We start from the raw sequence: 16,399 nt of genomic DNA on the forward strand, positions 1-16,399 counted from the left end.
ATATAAATATAACAGTGACTACTTATAAGCTGATGCATTTACAACAATTAATGAAGTTGGACTTGTAATTATAATAAATAACCAAGCAATAACATACAAACTTCCTCCCTCCCTAAACCTCAATATTCTTGACAGCAGTGAAGGCAATACATCAAGCCATAAAATATATTCACACAGAATATACAAACATCCAAACTATATTTAAAATTCTTATTGACTTGCTTTGGAATTCAATCACCACTACAAATACGCAAAATCTTAACACCTAACTCAACAAAATAAAAACCAATATCAATTTATGGCAAAATATCAAACTCAATAGCAAAGAAGAAACCATAGTTAACAGACTCCAAATTAGATAAAATCACCTAACAAACAGCTTTTTGATGAGCCATGATGAACATTCATTATGTGACATACATGGTTTTCGATTAATGATCAAGCACATTATCACCGAATGTCAAAAATGCCGAAACCGATTCCACAGCTTCAAACAAATCTGTCAAGCTTTAGGATTGAACCCGGAAGATACAAGGAACATAATTATATTTCTTAAAAAATCTTATAAAATAGTATAAAACTTAATTAAAAAAAAAAAAAAAAGAAAAAAAGTAAATAACACAAATTTGGTATATACTCATATATTTTAATAAGTTTGTAAATAAATTGCAAATATGGTAATTTAATTATTTTTATTTTTTTGTCATTACATGATGGTTATTTTTAAAATAAATAAAACCTATTAATATTATTTATTAAATAAAACGCTATGAATATATGTGCACGAAAAAAAACTGTAACAATATAAGTAAAGAACACATATTATTATAACTACACATAATTATTTCATATTTAACAGCTTGAAAATAATATATATAATTTAGATGTACTGCATAAACTGTGATAATATCATTCTGTAAAATATGGTTTAAATAATATGCAACGCTGAGTAAAAAAATAAAAAGGAAACTTCAAGACATTAAAGTAACAGAAACACAGAACATTAAAAATTCTATAATAATCAAAAAAAAATATTCATAAACAGTAACTTAGACTTCTATTTATACAGTTTTACACAAAAAAGATATCTAGCAAGAAGATAAGTTATTTTAAAATACAAAAAATGAAAACTTAAGAATTAAATATGAGTCATATTACTATGAAATAATGAACTTACATTTTTAATTAATAAAAAATAATTTCAACCATTGTATCACACAAAATATGTTTCAATATATTCGTGGTTAATAACTTTTATTGTATTAATGATAATTATAATAGTAATAATAATAATAATCAAACTAATCATTATAGAATTTAAATAGCGATTTAATCAATCAATATCTGTATCCAAAAATGAATTTCATTTATGTAGAACACAATGTAGTGGAATAAATACTAATAAAAAAAAATGAATTACTAATTAATTAATTAATTAATTAATTAATTAAATAATTAAATTAAAATTATGTAGTTTTAAATATTTACCGTCGTAAAAAATAATATTTTATGCAGTCTTATACTTTTAATCATATAATAATTCCATTAAATTAAACAATATTATTGTAATTACATTAACTATTTTAATTTAAATAATGGAGAAAAAAATTATCATTTTTCGAATCAATGAATAATAATTATTATTTTAGCACATTTTTTTGGTGCCGATTTGAATAATTGTTATCATTTTCTTTGTAATATATTAGTTATTAAAATATAATTATTAAAAACGGTTTTGTTATTTTTTCATATTTATAGGAAGACATAGATAAACATAGTCAACAATTACTACTGCTTAAAAACGTTATTATAACTCAACGTTATTTTGGCATTCACTACCCATCACGTAAGACTGTATGTTGCTAGGAACTTGTACACCATCCAAACGATTAGCCAAACTCCAATACCTTTTCCTCAAATGATGTGCTGATGCTTTGGGCTCTCGTTGTCGTGTGAAGACGCCTTTCCGATTACCTCCTACTCTCGTGACACCTAAACAGTAATACAACTTAACATACAGAAACTAATTCAAACACTACATTGTTAAAAATTATTGCAAAAATATCCAAGGAATGTATAAATCATCGCTCGTCAAGGTATTGATTATAACTTTTTACTATGTATTATACATTTTGATAAAAATAGCAGTAATATGTGCATAATTTTTTTTGCTTATTAATATAAACGCTATAAATTATTCATCAATAACAAGCTTATAGTTTAAATAATATTGTCTCCTACAAATTGTACGGACAAAATAAAATCAAGAGTCATATAATTTTTTGTATTGCCAATTTCATACACTGTTATTTTTCAAAATTGGACACAATGCAATCTCATTACTTAAAAATATTACATAAAAAAAGTTATCAAATCTGCATTATAATAAACAATATAAAAGCTCAGAAGAATAAAAAATACGATTTTGATATAGACATAATAATTTATAATAATTATATTATTACATTAAATTTTCTAACATTTTGTTAGACATATATTACATTTTTTTTAAATTGCAAGCACAAAAAAAATTATTTTTATTTATTCGTCCTGCACATTTTTAATTTCAAAATTGTGATCAAGAGAGGATAACATTGATAATTTTTGATCCTCTAATTATTATGGCACTGAATATTCGTAACATTTTACAACTCGAGATCGCAAAACATTTATTAAATAATAAACGTTAAGATTGAAATATTTGAAATGTACTCACTTTGTTCAGTTTTAAAGTCTGCAAAATTCCATATCATTTCACCAATAAAAAATTTTTTACTTCGAAGTATGTCGAACGCTTTAAAGTGTTCAGCCATTAATTCTACCTGATATTCTTCAGACCAAACGAACGAGGGATTCTGAAAAAAAAAATTAAAAACATTAGCCATATTTAACTTGTCCAATTATATGATCTATATATAAATATATATATATATATATATATATATATATATATAAAATACGGCTTTTGATCAGTATACTACATACCATATGCAAACCTGGCATCGTGTCAGCTCCATATTCCGTCATGAAAACCGGCTTGTTGTGTTTGACGTGCCATTTGGTCGCTTCATCTTCAACTCTGCTTTTGATGATCTCCGTATGACCTGGTAAAGTATACCAAGCACTGTATCTATTGAAACCAATTATGTCCAAGTGTTGACCCTATAAAAATTATATCATTGCAAATCCGAAATAATTCGTCGAGCACTTGGGATTATTATATAATTTGTTTTCAGCATATAAAAGAATAGATAGCATGAAGAATTTCCGGCCAAAGTGTTTCCACTCACCAATTGATCAGTTTCAACATTTGTCGCAATAGCTGCTGTTATGGGCCGCGTATTGTCTAAGGTTTTGGCATAAATAGCTACGGATCTACAAAAAACAATTTTAACATACGCTCAAGAATGCATAAAACAGTCAACAAGAAATATTATATTGTTAGGTATGTATATGTAGGTACATTGTGAGTATTAGGAGAAGTATTATGTAATGTAAAGCTGTAATTTATTTCGACAGATGTTTTAAAAGCTAACTATTTCTACTATTCATTAATATATGTATTATTATAGCGTAGTAGTGATGTAAGCTTAGTTGAAATAACACACAAGTGCAACGTTTAATAATATTAAAATATTGCAATAATAGTTTTGTAACGGTATGTATAGTTTGTATAGTCACTCACCGCCCTGTCAATGCTGAACCATTTGTTCAGAGCGGCAGTAACTGGGCGTGTTTTATCCTTAGTTTTGACAAAGTTCACCAAATACCTACGGAACAGAAAACAAGTAAAAAAATTTCCTAAAAAATTAAGACAATTATGTTAATCAAATATTATTCATTAAAAATATATTTTTTGATAATTTTATTAACGTAGTTAATAGGCTGTATTGTACGAAATATATTAAATTTAAATCTAATGTTCATTATAAAATATTTTCAAATTTTAATTTAAAATGTTTTTTTTTCATTATTAAAGACATTTTAACAGGTAATTTATTACAGAGAATTTAGAAAATAAAATTTAACACTAGTAAAGCTGTATAAATAATATGTTATATTTTTATAGACCTATAATATAATTTAAATTATAACAGGACTGATGTTTTTATTTTATTACTCAATTTTATGTACCTATTTATACAATTTTGGTTAGTTAGTTGGCTGTTTAAAAAATGATTAATTTAAATGTTCAATTTACTGTGATAACATAGTCTTCATGTATTAAAATAAAAAAAAAAATTGCAATAAACAGGTGAATAAACGAGTTTGAAACTATAAAATATATGCAATCAAAAATATAAATAGATTACATAATTTAATATAGTTCTTAATTTGTTAAACATGACGTTATTTTCAATCAATTATTCACGTCATTGTGCGATTTGTCAAAAGTGTTTTCCATGATAAAGAAAAAACCATTTTAAACATCACCTCGTTGGTCAATGTATTTATTAAACAGAACTGCATTCATACTAGATCCTTCATTAGTTTTATTACAATGCAATCGAATATGACGTGTAAACTATAGGAAGACTAAACTATACCATCACTCTAACATTTGTGTATAATATGTTAACTATTCTATTTGTGAAAGGAGTTGACTTACTTGAAATATGAATCGGCGTCTTTATGATCTGACCGTGGCTCGTTTGCAATGGACCACATGATAACACTAGGTCTATTTTTATCTCTTTTGATGAGTTCTGCTAAGCTCATGGTATGCTTTTTCAACAATTTGTCAGAAAAATTACTGAAAGAGTATAAAAAATTGTGTTTATTAATTATAAAAAAACCTTATATTTTTAATTACATATTCTTATTCGTACAATATGTATTCAATTCAAAATCAAAAATAACAGTATAACTAATAAACGAAATAGTGTAGATTTAAAATAACAAAACACTAAACTAAATCGAAGATGATGATAAAGCAAAAAGCATGTAACCTTTAATTTACAACTCATAAACTCTAATGGATTAGTATAATGTACCAGCTATCACTTGAATACTTTGATATGTCGATATGAATGTAAAAAAAAAATGAAAAAATAAAATAACAAATACTTAATTATTTGATCTGGAAAGATATTGAAGCATTTTTACAAATATCATGAAAATAAAGATTATAATATTCATAACTTTAAATATTCCTGGACAATTTATCAACCGTACTGAAATTATGTAATATTCTAAAGCTTAGTAAATAAAACTATTAAATCTTATTTTCCTTACTCTGTATCAACACTGGGACACTCGTCAACGACCATGATGCCGTGTTTGTCGGCAAAATCCATGATTTCTTCTGCGTACGGGTAGTGGGAAGTTCTGTAAGAGTTCGCTCCGATCCACTTGATAAGGTCGTAATCTCTAGTCACCAGGGCATAGTCCATTCCTTTTCCTCTAATCTATTCAACAAGCGTCTTTATAAATTTCACTAGCCTACACAGAAACGTGACAGTATTTACATCTGAATCTTCATGTCGTCCAAACCCTCTCAAGTATGCTGGTTTGTTGTTAATAAGAAACGATGAATTCGTCCACTTGATCGTTCGAATTCCAACTGGTAATCGGTACAAGTCGTCCATGTTCCAAGTGGTTGAAAGTCTAATCTAAACGTGTAAGCTCAATATTATCTATTTTCATTGTAAACACATTGCATTGTAAGTAATAATAACATAAACCTATATATGTAGTTAGAATAATACATTGATCAAACAACTTTCTTATAATACCGAGTCATACCTATGATATTTTTTTAACCGCTATAGACATAATATCCTTTCTTTTTTTTGAAGTAAATTATGGATCAATATAGCTTACAGCTTCGATGTAAAAGTGTATATTGATACCCATCACATGGTGTACATTGAATATAATACTAATCAATTTACCTCTAACGTGTACATATATCCAGACACTTCATTCATTAAATACGGCCACCAAAGTTGTACATTTTCAATTTCGATTGTACCCGAAAGGCCCTCTGCATCATTTGTAATCACAGTGAACTTTTCTCGTACATTTTCGTTATTGAACACCGTTATTGAACAATTCAAAACTTCACCACTACTTAGTGATCCTCCATATTGTACTTTGTAATAAATTATTCCTGGAAATATAATGTACCCATAAGTGGACATTATTAAAACGTCACTAAATATATTTTTAAATAACTATTATCTAAGAGTAGTAGTAAAATATTAAATAAAAATAAAAAATGTATATCCAAGTAAAAAACTCATTTAATATAGTTAGATTTGTATGTTACATCAACTGTGATTAAATGACGTAATGTAAAATTATATATAAACGTAATAAATAAACAAATTTTTAAAAAATTTATATTATACAATAAACACTACGTAGATGAATGAATATGAAAAGTAAATATTAAAAAATGTATTTTTCTAGTTAATGAAATATTTCATTATATTATCATTGTACGGTAAATTGGATTATTTCTTTAAAATTATGAAATTATACACATGAAAAAAAAATTAATAATCAATCAATAATGAGAAGGTATTTTTGTACACAAGTCTGCTACATTTAAAATCTTAGACATGATTAAAATGTACATCTTTAACTCTTATGTCAGCTATTTATTTATTTATTTTTACTAGCTTTTGATTATATTTTAAATAGTATTACAGTTCAATTAAATGGATTTATTTTAAAGTTATAAATATTTACTACCTAATAAATCTCAAATTTAATCAAAACCAACATTTAAAGATCACGCTGCTCTCTTGGGATGAAAAACCAATATCAAAAAAATTAAAAAGAATCAAAAGAAGCAATAATAAATAAAATGATCCACGAAAATAACAATCGGTCACTTTTTTTTAACCTATTCACACACAATGAATAAATTTACTCGATACATACATTCTAACGAATATATAACAATTAAACATGTCATTTTCCAATGTTGTACGTATACTGCAGATCTTTTGGATAATATCAATAATTTTTCCAAAACATTATGGAACTTAGAAATTAATATTTTTAATTTTAAAATGAAATTTACAACTAATTTATATACTCAACACATTTCAAATACCTATGAATTTAATTGTTCTATAATATCTATAAGTGGTCAATAATATTTAATATAAGTATTTATAATTTATATACATTTTAAAGGTAACACAAAATAATCGTCTCAGTTCTGGAGCTTGAACTGTAATATAACAATTTAAAAAGAAAAAAAAGGTAGTTCCGCATGATTTATTTAATAGTAAATTAATGAATGGTGTGGTATCAAGTTTCTCATATGGCTAAATATAATTTATGTTTCACTAAAATACAAGTTGAAAATAATATACCTTATTAGTTATCAGCTATAATTTATCTAGTTAATTTTGAAATAGCTAATTGATCACTATTATCATTATATATTTATGATGATTATATAAATTTATAGTTTATAATATGATAATCAAAACTTAATTAATCCATTTATCAGATAATATTATTATTATTTTGTTTGTATCAATGTAAATAGTATAAACATTTTCCAATTTTAATACATTTAAATAAATTATCCCACTAATTAAAATTGATATTGCTAAAATATGTATCATATTTTTACCATATTTATACTTCGAAATATAAATATGCCTATATGTTATAACAAATTACTATCGATTAATGGAACTGCCAAATCTGATAAACTATTAACAAAACTCGATAAAAAAAATTTGATAAATTATTTAATATTATAATTTTTTTGTTAATTCTTGTTCTTTGTAACTTCTTAAATTGTATAAGAAGATAATGAATATAAATAAAAATAAAATAAAAATATAATATGCATCTTATCTAGATAAAGAAAAATACACTTTACCTACGCCATCATCAGTGTAATCAGTTGTCACATCTACATCATCTATGTACACAATAGGAGTTGTATACAGAAACACGGACCGATGAATACCTGCATAGTTGAAGAAGTCAAATGTGTACGATTGAATAGTCTTAGGTCCATTATTCCTACAATTATAGACACGAATAAAACTATTATTTCAAAACATACGTGTATAATATTATGATAATATTTCGTAATGTGTATAATATATTGTTTGACATGTGCAATCTTTGATTTTTTTTTTTTTGTATTTTAAATAAGCTCAAACAAAATAACGGTATGATTATTAAGTTGTTTATTTCACAATTTGTTATGTATTATTCAAAAGATAGTATAATTTTACAAAGATGGAAAAAAATTATTTCTCAAGCAAAATGTTTGAATTATCTCATAGGGAATCAAACCGAGGTAGGCGAGGTATTATTTTTTTTTGAAATACAATTATTTATAAATATTTTGTTAAATTATTGTTTTCAAGCAATTATGTAAAACGTGTTTAAGCAACATTATTATATGACCATAAATATGTACATAAAAATACTTTATAAATAAAATTACTTACGTAGTAATATTTTGTAATGATCCTTGTGGTATAGTAGTTGATAATAAAACGTTATCCACAGCTACGGTTATTCTATTCAGTCGTCCAAACTTTAAATTGGAAGTGATATCCCTTTGAAATGGTAAATGTCCGATTTCATGATTCATTACTAAATGTGTATTCACCCACTTTACACAAAATTATAAAATTTTAATTCCATATATATATTATATTTACAGATAATTTCATATTTAAAATAGTAATAATTTTCTTTATGATTCGTTCATATATTTTAATAAGATTAGTATTACAGTATTAAGGATATTAAATCTCATATAAGAAAAATATAATATAATTACTTATAAGTACAAGTTTAGTTAATAAAATATATTTACACATAAAAAGTTTCCATTTAATATATATATATATATATATATATATATATATTGTAAACTTTTAATTACAAAGTCTAAATGAAAATCAAATAAAATTTAAAATATAAATGAAAAAAATTGTAAATAAATCTATATACTATGTAGTTAAATAAATTACGTTATCATGATCAGATTCAAAAGTAAACTATTTTTATTTTTTGGTATGATATAAGTATTATCCTACAAACATTACTAATAAAATATTTCACTTACTACTTGTGCTGCATAATGAACACTGCCGAATCTTAAGCATACTCTAAAACCCTGCTGCCTCCAGGATTCAGGCACGAAAAACGACTTATCATACCAAACTAACCCGACGTGATCTCTGATTTTTTTATCCACCATCACGTCATTGTAACTACTGGGCACCGGCATTTGAATTACTGGACCCGACTAAAAAAAAACAAGTACAGTTAGTCAAAATATATTTCATTGAAAAAAATTTACCTGTAAGAATGTATTTCTACACATAATATTTTCACTAATTAGTAATTAATATTTTACAAATCTGAGTTATTTTGAATACATTTATATCTTATTATTTTTATTATTTACATTATAAATTAACATCTGTTTAACATTTTATAAGTGTTTCTTCATGTTTATATACTGTATGAAAACAGCAATTATGTAATAATAACTGGTAATAAAATCGCTAAATTCGAATTATACTAAAAGGCAGTTATGTATATGCAATGTCGTTACTTGTACGTGTCGAAAGATTATTTCTAAACGGAATTATTGCTATACGCTTTCTATTGCAACCGAATTTACAAAAATTTATTCAGATGTTGTACATAAAACTATTTAACGTTTATATTATTTATTTTATTCACTATTAAAGTATTAACATATAAATTTGTATATTAGGGTCAGATTGCATATTAAAAACTATTTTTGTACATTAGTACACGAAACTGTATATAATGTATTCATAACAATATTTACAACGTTTTTTAATTTTAGATAAATATTAATATATCTATTAATTGGACATATTTTTAAACCATATATTAAAATTACTATTGTGTGTATTTATTAAAATTATGCAATCGTTATAATCTAGCACTTTTATTCTAAATGTTTTTATATAAAACTATACAAGACATTAAAACACACCAATCTTACAACCATATTATTAATTATTTTCTCGATTTAAAAAAGAAAGCTTCTTTAAAGTCGAATAAAATTTGTTGTTTTGCATCAGATTCCAACAATATTTTCTAATAGAAAAATAGTGTACCTACCAGTGATGGGAATTATTTGAATATTCGAATATTTGATTATTCAAACTCGAATAGGTCCAGTGTAAATAATTCGAATACTTGAATATTCGATCATTCGAATATCAGTATTCGATTTTACAATACAATACATAACGAAAATTATTTGTTTAGGTTTTCGCGAAACACAAAACGTTTAATAATAATAGGTATTGTAGCATCGAATACTGATATTCGAATGTTCGAATATTCAATTATTTATATATTCGAATTATTAACGGCAAGCCTATTCGAAGTTGAATATTCGAATATTCGAATAATTCAATTATTCGAATATACATTACATCTCTAGTACCTACTCGTTTGTTATGTCCACTTATTACTATCCAATTTAAAATAATTTACAAATTATGTACTATATGTTCTATTAGAGAAAAATCATCGAATAATACATACAGTTATTTTATTATGAGATCTTATTATCAGGATATGAAATTATTTATTGTGTTTATATTCATTATGAACAACAAGCGATAAAGTAGTAAACACTTAGATAACGAACAGGTAAAAAAAAAATTAAAATAAAGCTAGTATATCCTAACTGACGGTTACTTATAACAGTTCATTATTTTTATCATATAAAATATCAAATATAAGCTATGATACAAATTTAAAAGTTACACACCTTATCGTTACCGTATTATTTTCTCTTACTTCGTTTCAATCACATATTCCGTTACAAATGGGCATTTCAATTTAAAATTGGAACGTTAAACGTTCATCGATAACTATTGTATAATATTTTAATATGCTTCTACAGTTCAAACTTCAAAACAACTATATACAAACCCAACCATATAAGTAATTCGACACGCGTTATTTTATGTACACACATAACACTGTAGCATTAATAATGCAAACTTTGTACGATTAATAGACAAATGACATGGCAAATGTGACCGTACAGGTCAACACCTCGAACTCAACACAAAGGTATCACTTATAATCCATTATTGTGTGATTTCTGAAATTTATTTAACATACTTATTACAGTGAAAATAACACAAATAGCAAAAGTACAAATAGCTTATATTATGTTCATAAGATAGCCATGGTATTATAGCTATTTTTTATAGTCTAAAATACACGTGGCATATAAGAGTATTTATATAGAATATATTTCTAATTCTCATTTCAACAGATAATCATGTAGCCGCGTGTCACAGCAATTAAGTAGGTATGAATAGGCAGACAAATTGCATTACTAATGTAATTATTATACACACATTGGAAAGATTGTTTTCGTCACAGACATTATAGATTTTAATTGTCTGTGTAAAATACACGTTATTCCTTAAAAAATAACTTCAACAACGTCTGCTTAAATAACGTCCAATAATGAGGACTACTTGAACCTCTGTCAAAACGGGCTTTTATAAAGAAAATTGTATAAAATACTATTTGTTCGATTGACCATAAAATAAAACAATCTTACAAAATAAGATAAAAACTAATGAAAATGTCTACTCAGATAATGTTTTACAAACAATCCACTTGGCTGAAACATGAAATAATTTGCAGAATAAAATGATACACATAATACATTCTTTATATATTTTCTTTGTTTATGTTTAGGATGTTAGCAACTAAACTAGTAGGAACTTATTTTAAAATATAAAATAACTATGTATTAAACAATAATAACAATAAATAAAAAATAAAAACAATCATTTGTGTTCGAGTTTGTACTTACTCAAATAATGTGATTAAAAGAATATTATTTTTTTTCTTCAATGAAGAAAAATCATATAAATCGGAAGCACCGATTATCATATTTAATCATATTTTGTTCTTTGAATAGCCAGCCCAGGCTCATCGTTTAATCATAATATTTTATTTTACATACCTAATAAAAATCATCGCTAAATCGAATAAATTTACCATTATATGAATAATAATTAAATTAAATAAAAATAAAAAATTAAAATGGAATTAAATAAAATTTATTGAGGTTAATTGTTTTCAAATCCATGATTAAAAAAAAAAAAAAAATGTTGTGTATGATATCTTAATAAATGTATGGACATAATCCAACAGAAACATAACAATTCTTATGTTAATATAACTAAAGGTTAAATACCAATATCAGTCGCCTGCTGTTAATTTATAGTAACCGAAGTGTACTATTTATGAATAATCCAGAGTGTTGCATGGATTACATTTTATTGCTGCAACTAAAACTGCTATTTCGTTAATTTTCTACAGGATATTAAACGATAACTCTTGTTTATTAATTTCTGATAAAAAAATATATGCACAAAAGAATAATTATCTAACGTCTTAGTATATTATTTTATAATACTGTGTACCCATACATATATTCCAGCTTCACTCAATACCCAAGAAGTATATTAATGAATGGGTACAGTATTTTATTGAACATTATAATTATTATATATAGTAATAAATTAGTGTATATTTTTCTTCAAGTGATTTAACAACGAACTTTTATTTTACACAGATGTTACTGACATTAAATTATTTACAATGTTTACATGTCATTCGGATTTAATAGTGTACCGAATGGCGAATACCCTGAAATACGTATTCAATATGTACTAACGCCCACATATTATTTGTTTAATTATAGGTATTTTCAATATTTTGAGAATAGTATTCATATAGTTTAAGTAAAATCAAAAATTCTGAGGAAAATAATACAACGTTAAGTGTTTGGTGAATCATTTAGTATCATCATATATTATATTGTCAATAAAAAACCAAAATAACCTTCTAAACATATTCTAAAATATGTATCGTTGTATAATAAATAATTAAAATATCTTAGTTCAATTTAATTTTTTTTCTTTAATACCACGTATAATGTAATATGAAAAATTAAATTAAACGTACCTTGCTCAAGTCCTTCATATACCAACGTTCTTTAAAACCAACGAGGGGATCAGGAAGAGATAGTCTGAAGTTCCACATGCCATCTAACGACTTTACTTCCCGGGATTCCGATTCTCGTGGATACAAGATGCCTGCGGTATTGGCACATGTCAGCAAAAATGAAATGCAAATAACTAGACTTACACACCACATAATTGTCATGTTTTGAAGAATCTACAAAAAAAAAAAAAAAAAAAAATAAGAACACTTTATAATTGGGACTAAATAAATGCATTCTTCATTTCCCTTTGAACTAAAATTGTAATTACGGTTGAAAAATATTAAATACCATTCCTATAAAAATTAAAAAAAATATAAACTATTGTGTGTATACCTACATACAACAATGATAAATGATAGAAAACATACAAATAAAATTATGACCAAAATTAACAAACTGGTTTTTATTAATATCAAATAGTTCTTTCGTGTTTTTATAATAATCTACCCGCCGTAATTTATATTATTGAAACTGGTTTAAAGAGTGTAACAAATTTATTTCTTTGTGCAAACCTGAGAAAGAGAATAAAAAGGTTACGTCTTTTCAGAGGAAACACGCACAGGAAACATGACTAGTATTGCTGAACGTTGTGGGACAATTAAAAAATTATGTCGATATGCTCATCTCATACCTAATATGATTTCCTCCTTCCAACTTATGTCGGCTATCTATTAAGAATAAAACTGATTGCCGACAAACTTACAATGAAATCGGTGTCCTATGCTTTATGAGGTATATGATAAATATTTATACTCGATGAATTTCACACAATTATCACAGCATGAACTTTCTAAAATTACAATAGTTAATTTTTCTTTTAATTTTAATTTTTTTTTTTTTCATTTAAACGATTTCGATTAAATATTTAAATACTAATGGCTACAGTATAACAGTAATTTTCTTTTAAATTAAAATTATTAATAAGATGGTTCAAATATATTATACTTAAAATTGAAGTCATATTTAAACTTATTTGAAATCGAAATCAAATTTTGTATCACTCATTAAATAAGAAAAAAATTGAATTGTTATACTATTCTAACATTGTTTATGATATATAAAATAATGTGTTATTTCCTACACTTGAAACCTCAAAATATATTATTTAACTTGGTCATACATCATATATTTTATCAATCATTTAATTTCACTTTCACTTTTGGTGTTGCATTAATGTTTATTATTAACTTTTTTTAGCTAAAGGAAATTTTTTCAATTATTTATTTGTATAACATTCATTTTTATAATATAACTTTTTAAAACTTTTACACATTTTAAAAATACAAAGATTGTAAACATTATTTTATTTTAAATTAAAAAAAAACCTTTATTATTTTAGAAATATTAAAAATAATAACTGCAAATTTTTAATAATTTCCTGGTAAATATATTACGTTATTATTAAAATGATATAGTTATACTATGGTATATTCGATTACAATTTATGGTCTAGTTGTAAAGCTCATATTTGTAATGAATAGGATATTTATTATTAATTTCAAACATAGGCATATATATATTATTTAAAAATGAATAAACCCTTTATTGCTGAAGAATTTATTTAAAATTATAAGAATTATGACATAGGTTATTTAGGTACACTTGTTGTACATCATGGTGTACACAATAGATGTTGTGAATTAATTTTATACTTTTACATTTTTATAAAACAATTAAAAATAATCAATTATTACATATGTAAGATGTGTGTTTAATGTTCAATGTATACAACATATTCAATGTGCTTACTATATTATTGCCAAGTACCGGTCAAGTAGCTAATAAATGTTTTTATAGGTACCATTATGTTTTTGGTATGTTCAAACTCAATTCGAATTGAAAAAAATTGTTTTAATTTGATTTTATGTATGATATAAAATAAATCTTAATTGCAAATTTTATTTTTTTTCCTATATTCTACAGATAGTAAATTATCCACATATATAATAATGTTACAATTTAATTGTTTATATAAACGAACCATAATAACACATAAACACACAAACTGTGTACATACCACCAGTGATAAGTTTTTTGTGTATATATCTAAAATAAAATTAACTTATTGTTATTACCTTGAGAGAGTTGGAATTTAAAAGCTCAATGTTTTATAATTAGTTTTCGACAACATTACATATTACTATAATAAACGGAGGTTGTTGTCGTTGATTAAAACGAGTTAACAATGCGTTGTTTATTAATATATTTCACTTAAAATAAATATTTTTTTTTTAATAAAATTACATAACGTAAAGTACCTATTAGAATATATATTTTGACTATATTTTACTTTTTTTTTCAAGTAGACTAAATCAAATCTTTTTTTGTTTTATATTTTTTATATGACTAATTTTTACTACGCTAAATAATGTCATGTTAAAATTACAACAAGAATTCATTCAACAAAACAAAAATATTAATTTATCAGATTAGTAAGTGAATATATATGTCCTATACACAAACACACGCGTAAATAATAAATAATCAAAATTTATATCTTTATAATCTATATTTAATAACTTTTACTTGTTGATTATTATATTTTGATAAAATTAAATTACATTATAGTATGTACTGTTCTAAACAAAATCACATTATTTAACATCAAATTACTATATTTAGTACTATTAAAGTAATAATACTAAAAATATAGTATCCCAATAATTATTAGCAACTAATAATTATATTCTAAGTATAAATATTTACAGATAATCAAATATTAATATTAAATCATGCATTAGTTAAAAAATATTATACAAGCAATTTATTTATAAATAGGTATTACATTTTTATCACAAAAAAAACCGTAAAAATACGTTATTTTACTTTATTATTTTAAATATCGAAATGTTCTTATTAGTAATAATTAACTCTAAAATGAGAATATTACTATGAATTGCACTAGGTAATAAACAATTAAGTAATACAATTTTATTAAAAATTCGAATGTTACCTTTAAAACGACAATATAGTAATTCCCAAAAACATTTATTAGGTGAAGATGAAAACCATGTGCAACAAAGTAATAATAAAATTATAAAAAAACAAACCGTGTAACAAATATAATTTAATTTTTATTAAAAAAAATACTTATATTATACTAAAGATTACTAGACATCATCTAGACCTGTGTGTTTTAAATATGAATGTCTTCAACACACTGCCTACAGTAACTAACAAACCGTCTGGTTTTAGCCAGTGGGATTTATCATGAAAGTGGGTTGCATTAGACGAACTCTATAACGTGCGCACGCGCCAACAAATTTTTATCTTAGACGCAACTATATTGTAGTATTTTTTAAAACGTAATCCAACGTTTTTTAAATATTTTTAATTATATTGCTTAAGAATTTTAATGTGCCGATGATATTA

General features: G+C 24.4%; 1 protein-coding gene across 3 annotated transcripts; it reads right to left on the reverse strand.

Moving 5' to 3' along the window:
• Positions 1–1,696: 1,696 nt before the first annotated feature.
• On the reverse strand, positions 1,697–16,185 carry LOC112683708 (beta-glucuronidase). Of its 3 annotated transcripts, none has more exons than XM_025554858.1 (13): positions 15,981–16,185; positions 12,988–13,200; positions 9,062–9,244; positions 8,436–8,602; positions 7,853–7,998; positions 5,895–6,112; positions 5,469–5,612; positions 5,236–5,408; positions 4,610–4,753; positions 3,686–3,770; positions 2,986–3,162; positions 2,717–2,855; positions 1,697–1,992 (listed from the first exon to the last, which is right to left on the reverse strand). In XM_025554858.1, the coding sequence occupies exons 2-13, from the start codon at positions 13,186–13,188 to the stop codon at positions 1,808–1,810; spliced, it is 1,962 nt and encodes a 653-aa protein (XP_025410643.1). In that variant the 5' UTR covers positions 13,189–13,200; positions 15,981–16,185; the 3' UTR covers positions 1,697–1,807. The 3 variants fall into 3 exon arrangements, with proteins under 3 accessions (XP_025410643.1, XP_025410642.1, XP_025410641.1); XM_025554857.1 differs by lacking the exons at positions 3,686–3,770; positions 15,981–16,185 and adding exons at positions 3,291–3,375; positions 13,540–13,614 and having other exon boundaries at positions 1,698–1,992; XM_025554856.1 differs by lacking the exon at positions 3,686–3,770 and adding an exon at positions 3,291–3,375 and having other exon boundaries at positions 1,699–1,992; positions 15,981–16,184.
• Between the last annotated feature and the right edge of the window lie 214 nt (positions 16,186–16,399).

The sequence above is a fragment of the Sipha flava genome, unplaced genomic scaffold (assembly GCF_003268045.1).
Source record: "Sipha flava isolate LNK unplaced genomic scaffold, YSA_version1 232_pilon_pilon, whole genome shotgun sequence".
In the NCBI taxonomy this organism is placed as follows: domain Eukaryota; kingdom Metazoa; phylum Arthropoda; class Insecta; order Hemiptera; family Aphididae; genus Sipha; species Sipha flava.

Coding starts and splice junctions, on each gene's coding strand:
- LOC112683708 (XM_025554858.1), bottom strand. CDS start 13,188: ATGACAATTATGTGGTGTGTAAGTCTAGTTATTTGCATTTCATTTTTG. Junction 8,603..9,061: donor TTCATTATGCAGCACAAGTA/GTAAGTGAAATA, acceptor TTTTGTGTAAAG/TGGGTGAATACACATTTAGT. Junction 5,409..5,468: donor GACGACATGAAGATTCAGAT/GTAAATACTGTC, acceptor CTTGTTGAATAG/ATTAGAGGAAAAGGAATGGA.